Below are 18,437 nucleotides of genomic sequence, written 5' to 3'. Positions count from 1 at the left end.
TTGTTATGCATTTACAAATTGCTGCTGCTGATTTCGATGCTTTTCTTTGCTTAGTATTATATTGTTAATATCTTTGCAGAATTATGCTCAACTTGGAATGGGCTTCATTTCTTTACTGTTTTAAAACCTTTTTTGACACTGAATTGCTTGTTCAGCTAGTCGGGGAAAATCTAAAACATATGTATAAAGATAGATAAATCCCCAGAACCTGACCCGGTATGTCCCAGGATGATATAGGAAGTAAGGGAAGGGGTTGTCGAGGCTCTGGCAGAGCTTTTTGAAACTTTGTTAGCCACGGGTCAGTTAACAAAAGACTAGAGATGTTCAGAAGGCTAATGTGCCTTTCTTTTCTTTTTTCAATCTTTTTATTGATTTTTAAAAAAGTGTGTATACAAACAAGAGGAGAATATCTCTGGTATATATGTCCAGAGATATTCTCTTTACTTAAGAAGGGAAGCATAGATAAGCCAGGGAACTACATGCTGTGTTTTGGAAGGGGTTCTGACAGACAGGATTTATTTGCATTTGGAAAGGCAAAGACTGATTAGGGCTAATTAGTCCTGACGAAGGGTCTCGGCCCGAAACGTTGACAGCACTATCCCTATAAATGCTGCCTGGCGTGCTGTGTTCCACCAGCATTTTGTGTGTGTTGTTGTTTGAATTTCCAGCATCTGCAGATTTCCTCGTGTTAGGGCTAGTTGGCATGGCTCTGTGTGGGAAATTATGTCTCACAAATTGAGTTTTTTGAAGAGGTTATCAAAGGGATTGATGAAGGCAGGGTAGTAAATGTTGTCTACTTGGGCCTTAAGGCCCTGCATGATAGGCTAATCTGGAAGGTTGGAACACATGGGATTCAGGGTGAACTGACCATATGGACAGTACGAGGTTGTACGAGGCAGAGGGTTATTTTTAAGCTTGGAGTTTTGTCATCAGCGGTATGCTGCAGGGTTCGGTGTAATATATCATGATTTGGATGAGAATGTAGTTACTTGATAAGTAAGCTTGCAGACGACATCAGTATTGGTGATATAGTGGATAGTGAAGAAAGTTGTCCAAGGTTATAACTGGATATTGGTCAGCTGGGAAAATGGGCAAAGGAATGGCAGATGAAAGTTGCAAAGTGATATATTTTGGAAAGTTAAAGCAGGGCAGGACATACTCGGTGAATGTCAAGGCCTTGTAGTGTAGGTGAACACTCAGGATGCTGAGAGGAGACGTGTTAGAGGACTAAAATTATGGGAGGTCTAGATAGGTGGAGTCAATTTCCATAGTAGAGGTGTCTAGAACTAGAGGGCCCAGTTTAAGTTGAGAAGGTGAGAGGTTCAAAGGGGATTTGAGAGATAAATTTTCTCAAAGAGAATTGGTATCTGGCATAAGCACAAGGGATTTAGCAGATGCTAGAAATACAGAGTAACATATACAAAATGCTGGAGGAACTCAGCAGGTCAGGCAGCATCTATGGAAAGGAATAAAGAGATGACACTTCAGGCTAAGACCCTTCATCAGGACTGGAAAGAAAGGGGAATGAGCTACCAAATGAGGTAGTGGAGAGAGGAACAATAAAGAGGCCTCAGGGCTGATAGTTAATTAAGAAAGGCATACAGGGTATGGAATTAATGCAGACAGATGAACTTAGTATAGATGGACATAATGGTTAGCATAAATGAAGTGGGCTAAACAGCTTGCTTCTATGCTGTACAAATGTGGAGCTCTGACTTCCCTCCCTTTTATCCTGCATGGAAATACAACATCTTTCAGCTTCTATTATCCCTCATCTCAAGTATGGTGCTGCTTGAGCCTCATTGCGAAGCACATATACTTTGCAAAATCAAGAAGCTGAGAAAACTCCTTTTTTAAAATTAATATAGTTTTCAGGAGACCTGTTTATGAATGTATTAATTGTAGCTACTTGCTCTTCATTAACTGCCAAGTCTAGTCCTAAATACAAGAGATTCTTCAGATGCTGGTATAAAGTGCAGGAGGAACTCAGCAGTTCAGGCAGAATCTACGGAGGAGATTAGATGATGGTCAACATTTCGGGCCAAGACCCTTCATCGGGAATGGAAAGGAAGGAGTAAGGGACAGGAATAGGAAGGTGGGGGAGGGGAAGGAACACAAGCTGGCAGGTGAAAGGTGAAACCAATCGACTCCCAGCTTCTTACTTCACCCCCCCCCCCCCCCCCCCCCCGGCCCTCCTGTACATATCCACCTTTCTCCTCACCTGGTTTCACCTTTCTACCAGCTTGTACTCCCACGTCTCCTCCTGCCTTCTTATTCAGGCCTTCTTCCTTGTCCTCCTTCCTTTCCAATCCACATGAAGGGTCGGGGGCTGAAATGTTGACTGTTTATGCTGGGTGTTGCTCAAGGTCAGGTTCTAGCCTACAGTCAAAACACATTCCCAGTTCTGTTTCTGCCCATTTCTTTTGCATAATTTATTATGTTTGCATTTTTTTGGGGAAAAAAGTGTTTCCTTGTAGGAATAGGATACTAGTTATAAGGGTTTTGAAAAGTTCTGCCAATGATGCTGAATCACACATGCTGTGCTTATTTCTTTTATGAATGAAACAAAAATAATTTTCCTGTTTTTTAGAGGCAAAAATTAACATACTCAGCTGTCTAGAGCAAACAAGTTCTCGATCTCAGGATTCAGAAGCGGATACAGTTCAGTGCAATGTGAGGGAGTTACTGAAGAATCTGGATGGCCAGATACAAGCTATGCCGGATAGTCAAACTAGACCAGACTATGTGAAAACCCTTTTTGACTACATCAACACCCTTGCAGCAGTGTATGTTCGAAGTATGAACCGAGATTCTGGTAAGACTTATGAACATATTAATCATATCTTTAAGTATTTAAAATTACTCTGATTTAGTTCTGATTTTTTTTAAGTGAGGCCATTTAAAAAAAAGTCAAAGCTTAAAATTGACAAATGGATGCAAAAGCTGTGAAGGAGAGAAAGGGAGGGGGTGGAGCTACAGTGCGCAAAAATTTGTGTTGACTCTGGACAACTTGAGCTACTTGTACCAAAATGAAATCGTTATTTTATTTTAATTTCAGATCATTTTGAAGATATAAAAGTAGGAAATCCTTTCATTGTTCTGCAGCAGACTCCATCACAACTCTTTGCACAGCTGATTTTTGAGAAGTCAACTTCACCTGACCGGTATGAAAAATTCAAATGATTTTTCTCATTTCTATAAAAATAGCATGTTTATTATTGCTTCGCTTGACCTATGTTCATTTGTAACACAGCATACAAGTAACCATATAACCATATAACAATCACAGCACGGAAACAGGCCATTCCGGCCCTCCTAGTCCGTGCCGAACAATTAATCTCATCTAGTCCCACCTACCCGCACTCAGCCCATAACCCTCCACTCCTTTCCTGTCCATATACCTATCCAATTTTACCTTAAATGACACAACTGAACTGGCCTCTACTACTTCTACAGGAAGCTCATTCCACACAGCTATCACTCTCTGAGTAAAGAAATACCCCCTCGTGTTTCCCTTAAACTTTTGCCCCCTAACTCTCAAATCATGTCCTCTCGTTTGAATCTCCCCTACTCTCAATGGAAAAAGCCTATTCACATCAACTCTATCTATCCCTCTCAAAATTTTAAATACCTCGATCAAATCCCCCCTCAACCTTCTACGCTCCAATGAATAGAGACCTAACTTGTTCAACCTTTCTCTGTAACTTAAGTGTTGAAACCCAGGTAACATCCTAGTAAATCGTCTCTGCACTCTCTCTAATTTATTGATATCTTTCCTATAATTCGGTGACCAGAACTGTACACAATATTCCAAATTTGGCCTTACCAATGCCTTGTACAATTTTAACATTACATCCCAACTTCTGTACTCAATGCTCTGATTTATAAAGGCCAGCGTTCCAAAAGCCTTCTTCACCACCCTATCTACATGAGACTCCACCTTCAGGGAACTATGCACTGTTATTCCTAGATCTCTCTGTTCCACTGCATTCCTCAATGCCCTACCATTTACCCTGTATGTTCTATTTGGATTATTCCTGCCAAAATGTAGAACCTCACACTTCTCAGCATTAAACTCCACCTGCCAACGTTCAGCCCATTCTTCTAACCGGCATAAATCTCCCTGCAAGCTTTGAAAACTCACCTCATTATCCACAACACCTCCTACCTTAGTATCATCGGCATACTTACTAATCCAATTTACCACCTCATCATCCAGATCATTTATGTATATTACAAACAACATTGGGCCCAAAACAGATCCCTGAGGCACCCCGCTAGTCACCGGCCTCCATCCCGATAAACAATTATCCACCACTACTCTCTGGCATCTCCCATCTAGCCACTGTTGAATCCATTTTATTACTCCAGCATTAATACCTAACGACTGAACCTTCTTAACTAACCTTCCATGTGGAACTTTGTCAAAGGCCTTGCTGAAGTCCATATAGACTACATCCACTGCCTTACCCTCGTCAACATTCCTTGTAACTTCTTCAAAAAATTCAATAAGGTTTGTCAAACCTAGATTTTTCAAAAGTAGATTTGCATTTGCAGATGTCAAAAGTAGATTTTTATCACCAAATAGTCTGCAATTAATTAACATCAGAAATTCTGCAGATGCTGGAAATCCAAAGCATCACACAGAAGAATGCTGGAGGTACTCAGCAGGTCAGGCAGCAGCTATAGAAATGAATAAACAGCCAACGTTTTGGGCCAAGACCCTTCTTTAGTACTGGAAAGCAAGGGGGAAAGACAATGGAATTAAAAGGTGAAGGAAGGGGGAAAGGAGAATAGCAAGAAGGTGATAGATGAAGCCAGGTAGGTAAGAAAGGTAAAGGGTTGGAGTGGAAGGAATCTGATAGGAGAGCGGATCATAGGAGAAAGGGAGGAAGAGATAATAGTCAGTTGTGAAGAGATAAGAGGCCAGAGTAGGGAACAGAAGAAGATGGGAGGGAATTTTTTTTGCTGCAAAGAGATATCAGTATTTGGAGGCTACCCAGACGGTATATAAGGTGTTGCTTCACCACCCTGGGGGTGGGCTCCTGGTGATACAAGAGGAGGCCGTGGACTGACATATTGTGTCAGGAATGGGAATTAAAGTGTTCGGCCACAAGGAAGTTCTGCTTTTGGCAGATGGAATGCAGCTGCTCGATGCAGTGATGGGTTTCACCAATGCAGAGAACGATGCATTGGGATTAATTACTTGTGTTTATGATGGGTACTTTTTTTCTTCAAAACTCCATAATGTGAATGTTATAGACATTGTCTTGGTTTTAAGTGGTGTTAGTTTAACTTTTAGGAAAGATTGTGGAAGTGTTGGAGCAATGTCGCAGCCCTTTTTCTTGCACCAGTTTTCTCTTTGTGTGTAATTGACTTTGTTGTGAACCCAGTACTTAGGATTGTGTCATGAAACGAACATGTTGGAGACAAATTTGTGTAAGCTGGTGAATTTGAGGAGTATGTTCCACAGTTCCTCCCAGTTAATGGAGTGAAGGGCTTTTGTGCGGTCAATACCCCATATGCAGTGGTAGTTACTGCTCCCTGTGTTTTTCTTGAATTTGTTCATTGAAAGTAAAGTCATTTTGTGCTTCTATTTCACACGCCTCTCGCGTACCTTCGTACCTGTGCCTCCAGGTGCACTTTTTGGTCTACAGTTCCCCATCTCTGCTGCACCTGTTCCCGGCCACTGTCTCTGGCAGCATAGCCGATCCTCTCCAGCTCTGACTTCATCCTTGCACCTGGCTGATATACCAGAGCCATCTACAAAACAGCACATTCTCACAGTTAGTATTTTTCCAGATCATAATCCAAACCTAAGAAATCCTTATGTGCATTATATTTAACACATTATCGAAGTTCCTTAAGATACACATTGAATTACTATTTTGGAAGCACTGTTGGCAAGGTGAGAACCGTTTTCTATTCTCAGCCTGTTATATTAGATACGAATGGGTTAAATGCCCGAGTCTGAATATTGGGTATCTTGATTCCCTCTGTAGGCTGTTCATGCTACTACACAAGGAAGAACTGAATCTGAACGTTCAAGAGATCATTGTAAACTGCTGTTGTGAATGCCTTCCACTGTGGAACACCAGGAAACTCGGCCACTGTACATCTTTTCTCAATGAAGCAATTAAACTGATAGAGGAAAACACAAAAGATTGTCTTCCCGATTTGGGATTCGCCCTTCCAAGTTCATTACATCAAGCAGAAGGAATAGTTGAAAGTGAATTATCAGAATCCTCCTTGGGACCATATTCCCTCATTCCTTCTGCTTTGAATTTCCTCAAGTCTCATTCAGAGTTACTAACAGTCCTTGTATGTTTAACTGCTACCCAGGGTCAGAAGGCACTTAAACACAGTCTGTCATGGAAGCAACGTTTGAGTGGTCGCACAGAGGTACCCCTTGATGTGGAACAAATCTGCAAGGAATGTGAGGAATTAATGAAAAGATTTCCAGTCCTTGAACATTTTCTTTCTTCAATGGCTGAGCCTTTTCTAGGAACCCAAGAAGAAATTACCAGCCTTGTGGACACTCTGTACGGTAATCCATGTGTTACGCTTTTGCTATCGGGCCTTCATTCTGAGATTGCTGAGAGCACAGTAACAGAAGTGTTCAGGCAGTTCCTTTGTGATCGACACTGGCTCAGGGCCTTGAAGATTCTGGAACTATATGGTGATGAGAGTGAAGAGTTTGAGAAACTGAAAGATGTTCTGCTCAGTTGTGCTGTTGTGGAAGGTAAGGCTGCAAAACTCTTGTGGTAGAGCATCATTAAAGTCTTAAGCATGCAAGTCCAATTAAAATTTAAACAAGGCAGAGTCATCTCCAGGAAGAACAGTCTAAAATATGTAGATTCATAGGCTTGGAAGGCATTTAGTTGAGTGAAGTTTTCTATTGTATCAGCAGATTGAAGTGTGGAAATTTAAAAAATCCAGAACTTTACGAATGCCTCAGTTATACTATTTTTAAAATTAAGGAAAAAAAATAAGTGCTCCTTATGGTGTTTATTCCATATTGATGGGTGTAATAGTCTTTCAAGCACTTAAGAAATCTTTTGACAATATTGAATTCTTTGGGTAAAGTCAGTTAACAATCTCCCAAAAGCCCACATACCTTTGTTAAATATTTAATTATATTATTATAATTTTAGCACATGCCTCCATTTTCTCAATATTTTCCATCATCTCTCCATTCACATTAATGGAAAGCTATTCATAATCCCACTTGCTTGCTAGTTGAGGTATTACAGTGCCACTGCTGTGGGAAGAGAAATTATAGTTGGTGTAACATAGGTAATATCTGTGACAAAAGTGAATTTATAACAAAATTGCGCAACAATTACATATGTAATCAGAATGGGTACTGAGTTATGTCTGCACTCTAGGTCCAAGATTGTAGGTCTTTTAATCCTCTATCCAATGCTGCAATTTCGTCTGAATCCCATGTGTAACAATAGTGGATGTTCATCACTAATGTTTGAAAATTTGTAGATCAGTATGCACCATCCTATCATTTTGCGTGCTCATTGCTGTGCACATACGTAACAGCTTCTTGTATGTACTTGACACACAACTATTATGCTTGGCCTGCTGGTTGGCATTAGATAGTGTCATTAGCATTGTGTTCCATATAACCAGCCAATGAAAACAGCTTCCTGCATTAGCTGGTCTTCTGTTGCTCATAATCGGGAAATCTAATCAGTTCATTTGAGGTTGCTTTAAGGGCAAGCTATAAAGCAATTGTTTATTGACCTATAAGCCCTATTTTTAAGGCCAGCTATTGTTTAACCTAATTCTTTTTGTATTCATGGTCAAGTGGTTCTCTTCTGTATTCTGTCTTAATAATTGCCACAGCGTTCAGTGTTTTTGGATGTATTTCTGTAACTGGCAGAGAAAGAAGGTTGGGAGTACCTCGTCCGCATAAGAAATGCTACCCTACGAGCTAAACTGGTTCTCCACTGCATAGAGAAGTGGCCACTTGATGCCTGTCTTGAGGTTCTGTTTTATTGTCTGAGTGATCCCAACACGAACAAAAGGGAGTTAAGGTCTGATCTGCTTGCAAAGAAAAAGGAGCTTCAGGTTTATCAGAAGGTATGTGACTTCCAGTTGCTGTTAATTGATACTTCATAATGTGAAAATATGTGATTACACAAGATGACCAGAATGATGTGAGATCACAGATTTTGTTTCTGCTTCATTGATCAGCTGTTGCAAGTCATGTTCCGCATTAGTTCTCAACAGGTTGCTTAATAAAAATTATATACCCCACAATAATGCTTTAAATACGAGCTATGTATCTTTGATACTTTGGGTGTACCATTTAAAATTTTAAACCATTTAGCTACCTCTGTGCATTTTAACTTTTTGAGGTTTTGCTGTGTTCCATATGATTAAACGAAGGTATTTTAATTACGTTGACAGAGCTCTCGTAACATCATTCACATCAGCATTATTTCATTATTATTCAAGTAAATAATGAGTATTACAGGATTTTAAAGAACTCCATGCAGGACAAAATATCAGGAACACTAATTTATACTGTCAATTATAGTCTGTCTTTTTGTTAAATAAAAGTGTGTTTTATGCAGTAAATTCAGGATCAGCACAATGGTTATCCTTGTGTTTGATGGGGCAAAGGTAAGATAACTTTAAATGGGTGAAGAATGGATGTGCAATTTAGAGTTGAGTAATGTCAAGCTTTAGCGCTGCGCATTGGAAAGGTAAACCAAGTTTTGTAAGCCCTTCATTAGAATTGGAGAAAAATAAGTTGGTTTGAAGTTATAGAGACGATAAAGGATAGAGGGATCAGTCCAAAAGAATAATAGAGTGAGATAACCACTGGTGCTGTAACGGCCACTATTTATCTCTTTCCTTCCAGTTATTCAGGGAACTGAGGAGTCCATAAAACATAGGAGAAGAATTAGGCCATTCAGCCATCGAGTCTGCTCCGCCATTCCATCATGGCTGATCCTGGATCCCACTCAACCCCGTACACCTGCCTTCCCGCCATATGCTTTGCTGCCCTGACCAATCAGGAAACTTATCAACTTCCTCTTTAAACTTTACCCCCAGTCTTGGCCTCCACCACAGTTTGTGGAAGAGCATTCCATAGATTCACCACTCACTGGCTAAAAAAATATTCTTCCTTACCTCTGTCCTAAAAGGTCGCTCCTCAATTTTGAGACTGTGCCTCTGGTTCTGGATACCTCCACCTTAGGAAACATCCTCTCCACATCCACCCTATCCAGTCCTTTCAACATTCGGTAGCTTTCAATGAGATCCTCATGCATTCTTCTGAATTCCAGTGAATACAGGCCCAAAGCTGCCAAATGCTCCTCATATGTTAACCCCTTCATTCCTGGAATCTCCTCTGGACTCTCTCCAATGACAATACATCCTTTCTGAGATATTGGGCCAAAACTGCTGACAATATTCTAAGTGCGGCCTGACTAGTGTCTTATAAAACCTCAGCATTATCTCCTTGCTTTTATATTCTATTCCCTTTGAAATAAATGCCAACATGGCATTTGCCTTCTTTACCACAGACTCAATCTGTAAATTAATCTTCTGGGAGTCTTGCACTAGAACTCTGCACCTCTGATGTTTAAGCCTTCTCTCCACTTAGATGATAGTCCACACTATTGTTCCTTTTACCAAAATGCATTATCGTACATTTCCCTGAACACTGTGATCCATCTGCCACTTTTTTACCCATTCTTCCAATTAGTCCTGCTGCAATTGCATTGCTTCCTCAGCACTACCTACCCCTGCACCTATCTTCGTATCAAATGCAAAATTTGCCACAAGGCCATCAATTCTATTATCTAAATCATTGACAAACAATGTAAAAAATAGCAATCCCAATACTGACCCCTGAGGAACACCACTAATCACTGGCAGCCAACCAGAAAAGGCTCCCTTTATTCCCATTCTCTGCCTCCTGCCTGTCAGCCATTTCTCTGTCCAAGCCAGTATCTTTCCTGTAACGCCATAGGATTTTATCTTGTTGAGCACATGTGGCATCTTATCAAATGCCTAATGAAAATCCAAGTAAATGAAATCCACTGCCTCTCCTTTGTCCACCCTGCTTGTTACTTCCTCAAAGAACTCTAACAGATTTGTTCGGCAAGATTTCCCTTCACAGAAACCATGCTGACTTTGACTTATTTTATCATTGGCTCTAAGTATCCCGAAATCTCATCCTTAATAATGGACTCCAACGTTTTCCCAACCACTGAGGTTAGGCTAAGTGGCCTATAATTTCTTTTGCCTTCCTCCCTTCTTAAAGAGTGGAGTGTCCTTCAGATAAAGCTGTGATTCTGTTTACTTATAGTTTCATGTTTGTCTACAATGTAATCTACATTTAAGAAGCAAAATATCGACGTGTACACCTCTACAATCAGTCTGCAGGGCTGACACAAAGATTCCATTTGCCACTCGTATAAATCTTCCATCCCACTCACTGTGGGCCCCTGAGCTGTTCTCATAAAATGTAATGAAAACATCAGAATAGCTCTTCATCTTGTCTGTAGGCAGGTTTCTGCCTTCTATACCAATTTCAGGTAACTTGTTTGTTCTGACTTTGGCCAATTCTGTTACTGGTTATCTGACATTGTCCGTAATGCTGAACAGCTCCTGTGGCTTTGACCTTTAACGTGTCCCTTTTTTTGATTTGGTCAAAGACTGGCACAGCATGAAAGCAGCCTATTCAGCCCAACAAGACCATACTAACCATCAGACACATATTTACTCTAATCCCTTTTTATTACCCCTGCATTCACATCAACTCCATAGATTCTGTCATTCAGCTACTACATGCCAGAGAGAATTCACAGAGATTGATTAACCTTCTGGCCTGCATGTCTTTGGGACTTACATGACCAAGGTGTGAAATATTTGTATATATTCTCTTTGCTATACCAGTGAAATAGACTAAAACAGAAAATGATGAAAACACGCAGCAGGTCAGACTGCATCTGTGGAAAAGTGAGAACGTTTATAGTTATAGATTGAAAACCCTTCATCAGAATTGGAAAATGAGAATGAAAGTTATTTTTAAGCAGCAGGGAAGAGAATGGATGGATGTTTATGAAAAAGGGAATATTTCTCATAGGTGCAAAATTTTGTGTACATTTTTCTTGCAGCAAAACATTTTGACAATATTAAGCAAATAGTGCTTTAATCTTAAAATAAAGGTTTCTGTTGTTAGATTCTTAATCTTGGGCCTCCTATTCTTTGGCATGGCTGGCAAGAACTTCGGACTGAATCCAATGAAAACCCACAGACTGTGATGGACATCATTCTGAAGTCCAGGGTAAGAAAACATTCATTCTTGATTCTAAAGATTTATTTTTGAATATCTCTGTTGTTAAACAATTAAATAGTTTTGTATGTATTTTAAAAGTTAAGCCAAAAAGTTCACGTTACAAAATTGTAAGCCTCATATGCATTTATTTATTTATTTCCTTAGTTTTTGAAGATTATTTTAATTGGCATGATCCATTTTGTTAAGAGGAGAGTTGTATACCAGTTCCCTTAAGTTGACATTTGCTAGAGAAAATGTATTGAATTCTTGAAAAAATATAATTGATCTCACAAGATTAACTAAAACAATTTAAATGCGCACCAATAATGTTAACTATCTATTGGTTCTCCATCTTCAACTATTAATCTTCAAATAACAGATTATTGCAAATGTTATGATCCCACTTTATAGTCTGGATATAAAAACAAAACGGATTTGTTGACTGACTAGTATCTGGAGCAAATTGTTTTGTTCAGTAATATTTTATTCATTTTGCAGGTGCATTATTGAGCTAGATTGGAACTGTATTTGCCTTGGTCCAACCTTGTCCAATTGTAACCACTGTAGGCAGTGGCTTCTCTTCATGCTGTCACAGTGTGTGCCTTCAGCTTCCAGAGATATATCCAAGGACACCACTTAGTTCTTATCTATGTCCGCCTGCCTCTAGGCAAATCTGAGAAGTCACTGTTGGCTTCCATATACCTGTTGTTGACTTCCCCAATGTCTCTAAATTGCAACATTGCTTGAAAGGCAGCTCATGCTGGATCAGTAAAAGATTCCTCCCAAACTAAATAATTAGAAGACAAAGGCCCTTCTCTAAAATGCTGACACAAACTCTATTCTCTGGCACTGAATACTGCTATTTGAAACAAAAGCAGATATCTGAAATTGCACTACTTTTTAAATTCTAGGCTTCAGACTATTTATTACTATCATCATAATGCCCACCTCTTTCCTTTGTCACATCTTCAGACACTGCTTCTGGCTGTTACTCATTTGATGCTGAAGCTACCATCAGAAATGCTTTTTACAATGAATTCCAGATGTTATTCACCTATCACCCCTTTACCTACTGGTCTGCATTGGCTCCTTTTATTTTTGCACATCCTCAGTCTTAAAATTCTCATCCTTGTTTTCAAGTCCCTTCCTGACCATGTCTGTCCCTATTTTTTATCACACTTTATCTCAGTTATCTTTCAGAATATGAGTGCCCCTGTGCATCTGGAGTTTTGATCATTCCCTAAACTAAATCAACTAAATTATGGTTCACCCTCCGTTTTAACCTGTTCTATGTTGTTTCTTAAAACCTAACTTTATCTTAATGGCTTGGTGTCAAATTATGTTCAATTGTGCACCTGTGGTATGCTTTGTGATGGTGTACTACTTCAAAGTTATTATATAAATAAATGTTGTTGCTCTAATTGAATGCTATTCTCTAAGGGGATTGTTAAATTGTTTTTGCAGGAGTTTGAGCTTTGTGAATCTTGGGTTCAGCTACACCCTGTTCCAATGCACTTCACAGTGAAGCTCTGGCATGAATATCTCCTTCACCTTCTCGAGCTCGGCGATGGAGAGAGAGCATTCCAGGCAAGTGCTCCCATGGAAAAATAAACATATTCTGTGTTACATGAGTGCGAATCGAGAATTCTGACATAAGTTTAAAGAATATTATTAAATACAGTGGATCCCAGTTAATTGGGACACATCGGCACCAGTACATTTTAGCTCAATTAAGCGACTGTCCCAATTAGCTGGTTTCATGGAAATAGTTAAAAAGGTATAAAAGTGACAAACGTTTAACTGAGTAACAAATTATGTATTTAAATGAAATACAGAACTAATGAGAAAACCACCAATACTACTACAGTACTGTAAAACTATCAGTTCTGAATAGTTATCAGTGGAGGAATTCATCCATTGTATGTTGCCATGTTCTTTTGATTGAATGTAAATAAACAAAATTAGTGCAGACATTTAGTGGAGATACTGGACTGCTTTCATGCAATGCTTTTGATAATTGCATCCTCCAAGTCTTCATTTTCATTGTAACCTTCAAGATGATTGTCGCTAGCTTCAAATTCTTTGAGTTCCTAACTTGTTGAAGTTGAGAAATTATTTAATTTTCACTTCCAGATGTTCTGGCATCTCCAAGCTTCGATGCTCGAAATCGCAATGAGCAAAACATCGCTAATCACGGTGTAGTGTCAAATGGCCACTGTACAACAGTGTATGCAACTGATGCTAGTTAGAAACTGTTTGGTAACAGTCTCTTGTCCCATTTAAGTGGCATAGTGTACCAAGTAAATGAGGTGGAATCCCAGCTGTTTTATTGATTAGTTTTTGCTCTTTAAGAGTTGTCCTAAATAAGCGGCTGCCCTGATTAACGGACCCAATTAATCGGAATCCACTCTATTAAAATTTCCCATTAATCAATAGATGAAAATGTTCAATATACATCTTCCTATTGTTACTTGGTTCACTTTCATCATCTTGCTTCTACTACTTTTAGTGTGTGCCCCTCGTCATGATTAAGCGGAAAGAAACTAGGATGTATTCTGTCCCTGTCATCACTTAAGCCTTAGATATACTTATTCATGTATTCAAAACGGATTGTAACAGTGTTTATCTTTATTATTGGTTCCTTAAAGACTGAAGGTAAAAATAAAATCAGTGCAATATAATAAAATAGATAGTTTGAAAGGTAGTTCATGTTCTTTCTGAAATTGGTCAAGTGGAAGATTGCACTGAATCTGGCATGGGACTCTCAATGTACCAATGTGTGGAGTTGAAGTAATTTGGGTATTATTCAGACTCTTTCCAGATCTGATGGATTTTCATCAAGAATATTTCCTTCAGATTTTAACTGTAATGGAATTGTTGTTGCATGCATGACATTATACGTTCATTGATTTGGTCAAGGCACGTTAAACATGGTTTGCTTTTAAATGAAATTTTTTATTAAAATACATTTAAGTAGTGGATTTGATCTTTCAAATGGAGTTTGTACTTCCTCCCCGTGACCGCATGAGTTTCCTCTGGGTGCTCTGGTTTCCTTCCATAGCCCAAAGACATACCTCTTGGTAGGTTAATTGGCCATTGTGAAATTGTCATGTGATTAGGCTCGGATTGAAATGGGGGATTGCTGCACAGTGCGGATTGAAGGGCCAGAAGGGCCTGTTCTGCACTGCATCTCAAATAAGTAAGTAAATTGTTTTTCTAGCTGACCCATACGTTTGCACATGGAAATAAAATGTATTATTTAAAAGAATATGTAGGTATATATTGCGTTTTATGATTCAGTGGATTCGTTCCAATTCATACTTGCCCAAACACATTGACAGGTTTAATATGCAACACTCTGGAGGGAAATGACCAGTTGGATGTTTGGGTTGATGGGCTTTTTGAGGAGAGAGAGGGAGAGATGTGATGGAGTAAAAGCTGGCAGGTGATAGGCAGATGAGGGAGGGGAGGAATGGGCGTGATGTCAGAAGCAGGGAGGTGATAGGTGGGACTGATAAAGGGTTAAAGTTGATGGAATTTCTCAGAAGGGGAAGGTGAAGCATGGGATAAAGTGAGTGAAGGGAACTGGTGGGAGGAGTATGCGGGTGATGGACAGCAGGAGAGAATGAAGCAGGGGATAGGGACAGGATGATGAATAGGCCAGTTGGATCAAGAAGAGAGAGAAAAAGGGGAAAGGGAAAGTAAGGGGCAGTTTTTGGAAGTTGAGAATTTTATGTTCATGCCGTCAAGTTGGAAGCTGCCCTTTTGACTCCCCATTTCTTCCTTGTCCAACAGGGTTGTTCTGGAGCTTTGTGCATTGCTCTTAGTTCCAGCATCTGCAGCTTCTTGTATCTTAACGGGTTTCACGTTTTGTTTCTAAGTTGAGGCATCCGGTTTAATTGTGTTAACTCAGATTTCAGTGCAAGAATGAGGTGATATTTTGGAAATCCTGAAAACAATTTTTTCCCCACAAATCCTGGTTGAAATGTATTTATGAGCTTTATATAAGGACAGGATTGGGAGTGCCAGTGATAAAAAGAAAAAAAATGTTGGAAATAGTCAACTGGTCAGGTGACGTCTATGGCGAGAGAAAGCAAGTTTCAAATTAATGGAGGGCAGAGTAGCAGAGCCAGCAGAGCTGTTGTATCTCAGCACCAGTCACATGGATTCATCTCTGTGGATTATGCAAGTTGTCCCTGTGACCTACTGCTGTTCCCTCCCACATACCAAGTACGTGACTTTTGATCGGTTAATGCCCTCAGTACTTTGCCCTTCATACATAGGTGAATGGAGGGATCATTGTGATAGTGGGAGTGGGATGAAGTTGTTGAGCTTGTGGGAAGAATGGATTGTTGGATTAGTGTAAATGGATTCTTGATGGTGAACACTAATATGGTGGGCCAAATGGCCATTTTCCATACTTTGAATTGGAAGGATTGGAGGTAAACTGGTTTTAAGATGCAGGGGAGGTGTTGGGGGGTGTTGGAAGGAGGGAACAGTTGAGAATGATTTTGATAGGGTGGGAGGTAGCAGACACTAAATGACAAAACTAATAGTGCAATGTCAAAAGAAGAGCTGAAACAAATACAAAGGTTGATCTGGTGTGGTTGCATTGGGGAAAGCAGGATCAAGTTTTGTCGTTGAGCAGAAACATTGTCAGTTCCCTCTAATCAGATGGAGTCTCACCTGCTAAGCGTTCCAGCATTTTCTGTGTTAACTCAGGTTTCCATCTTCTACAGTATTGAATTCATTGGAGTTATTCTTCACAGATGAATAGCCTGACTCCTCTTCATCTCAAGCCTCTGTTAAATCATGGTCACTAGAGAGATGTGTTGGAAGATGACTTCTGCTTCTGAAATTTTTCCAAATCAATGTGGCTCTCATGAGAATAGGGGATAAAAATGTTGAGAAATGTACTTCCTAGAAAATGCTCTGCTCTGTGTTATGAAGATATGCATTCTTTTTAGAGCCAAGTATTAATTAAAGTTAATTTTTACAGTTCATGTGGATATGTTATACTGATATGCATGTTTAGAAGCATCTTAGCTGTATTATTGCATTTAAAAGAAAATGAATGATAGAAGGTAGAAGCTATTGAAATACCAAATGGATGAGTTTTATTTTCAAGATCTTGTATTAGGCATTCTCTCAGTATTGTTAAAATGTATTGAATGTCAGCTCAGTTTTTTCTGTTCCACTAGCTTCTGCAGGGGATCTGTGATCCTGACGTATGCCAAGTTATATGTGAACAAGCTCTGGATCAGCACCCAGGATTAGCTGCTTGCCACTTTCTTTCCAATTATCTTACTACCCACTTTCATAAGAGTCTTTCTACTGCACGACGTCATGAAATTCAAGCCATTCGCATTGGATCAAAGGTAAGAATTAGGATCCCTTGCCCACTGCTTCTCAAATGCAGAGAATGGCATATATTTTACTTCATAAAGTGTCTTACAATGTCTTTACTCACTTGGAATTTCCAGTTCTTTTTAAATGGATCCTTCAGGAAGAAGCCCAAGTAGAATTAAGACTATAAGACCTATAAGATATAGGAGCCAAATTAAGCCATTTGGCCCATCTAGGGTTGCTCTGCCATTTCATCATGGCTGATCCAATTCTCCTCTCAGCCCCAATCTCCTACTTTCTCCCCATATCCCTTCATGCTCTGACCAATCAAGAATCTATCAACCTCAGCCTTAGATAGACACCTGCCCATGGCAATGATTCTGCATCAGTGTAATAAAAATGGAACGATCTATCTCATTTGGTTGAGGATCTGTAAGCTATGTAAATAGTATTTAAAACTCCATTTAAAATGAGTATTTGTATAGAACTGTCGAAATATTTGAAGAACCTGATTTTTTAAAAAATGCAGTCTATGGCATCATTAATGGCACAGGTGTGTTAACTTTTCAAGTTCCAATCATGACATTTTGTCCGCCTGATGCTATTCCACATTCCAAAGTTGATTTATATCTGAATGTTTTGACACTGTACCCTACCAGTCTTTGCTTTGAGTTAATAATTCATATGTCGTGGAATTATTTCATTGGCGCGCTCATCAGTTTTCCTGCCCAATGAGCCATTGATATTTGTGTTCGACTTGTACATTTTCCATTTTGTAGCTTTTATTAACGTTACCGGAGTCCGCACATGATGCCTATTCACATTTGTCCTCAAATCCATTATTAATGCTGGAGCAACTACTCATGAATATGAAAGTGGATTGGGCTTCAGTAGCTGTCCAGACCCTTCATCAGCTACTTATGGGGCAAGAAGCGGGTTTTGCCATTGAAGACATTGATTGCCTTCTTTCCAAATATGCAGCCAAGGCTCTTGAAGTTCCATATGCAGTGCGAGAGAAAACACGATCAGGTAACAAAAATTCTGCTGTTATTTTTTTGTAAAGCAGGATTTATTTAAGAGGTTGTGCTCAGAAAACTGTGCTGCCACTTTTGAGTTTGGCTGATCACAACAAATTATACACTGAGGAATGATAGTTACAACATTTTATTATGATACAGCTTGATTACAAAGATTGTCAAAATCTCTTGCTATGCTGCAAGAGTGATTTTTGATTTGATCTCTTTTTATTTTCATACTCTATTCAATCCCAGGTTTGTGAAGTTCCACTTGCTAATCATTACCCCTGTTTTCCAGCCATGTTGAAAACAAAAAAGCAGCAGTGTGCATTATTACATTTTCTTCTTTGACTTTTCCTTCCTTGTTTCATTCACGGGACACTTGCAAGCTGAGTTTTTTCATTTATCCAAAGATTTTCCTGTAATATCCCAGTTTTATTTTTACTTTATAGTTGATCTTTTGAATTGGTATTATTTCTTCTGCAGATATAGTTATATCAAATAAGATCACTGGTGGAATTAATGAAAGTGTCACAACACTTTCAACTATACTGTATATATGTTCTCAGTATTTATATTGCAGAGCACTGACAATTTATGGCTTCATTCTGTAGTATTCTTGTGGTTAACTCCATAACTTAAAGGTACAACAGATGTAACTGATGTTAGTTCTAACTGAAATTTGGAGAAACAGTTTAATGTCACAGGATGTCCTGAAAGCTAATGGTTTGATTTCATGCAAGTGAGTTTGACTTATTGGAAACTTT

At 39.2% G+C, this 18,437-nt stretch overlaps 1 protein-coding gene across 2 annotated transcripts in view; it reads left to right on the top strand.

The window, feature by feature from the left end:
- The window catches only part of zfyve26 (zinc finger, FYVE domain containing 26), a 124,528-nt gene that overhangs the window by 65,702 nt on the left and 40,389 nt on the right, over window positions 1-18,437 (top strand). For both annotated transcript variants that reach the window (XM_073040154.1, XM_073040153.1), the window contains exons 19-26: window positions 2,591-2,815; window positions 3,059-3,164; window positions 6,003-6,742; window positions 7,895-8,094; window positions 11,213-11,317; window positions 12,773-12,895; window positions 16,510-16,686; window positions 17,434-17,683. In XM_073040154.1, coding sequence (XP_072896255.1) covers window positions 2,591-2,815; window positions 3,059-3,164; window positions 6,003-6,742; window positions 7,895-8,094; window positions 11,213-11,317; window positions 12,773-12,895; window positions 16,510-16,686; window positions 17,434-17,683 — 1,926 coding nt within the window. The remainder of the gene's footprint in view (window positions 1-2,590; window positions 2,816-3,058; window positions 3,165-6,002; window positions 6,743-7,894; window positions 8,095-11,212; window positions 11,318-12,772; window positions 12,896-16,509; window positions 16,687-17,433; window positions 17,684-18,437) is intronic.

The sequence above is a fragment of the Hemitrygon akajei genome, chromosome 3 (genome assembly GCF_048418815.1).
Source record: "Hemitrygon akajei chromosome 3, sHemAka1.3, whole genome shotgun sequence".
NCBI lineage: Eukaryota > Metazoa > Chordata > Chondrichthyes > Myliobatiformes > Dasyatidae > Hemitrygon > Hemitrygon akajei.
Note: the sequence above shows the minus strand (reverse complement) of the source record. Positions and strands in the feature narration are given on the sequence as shown.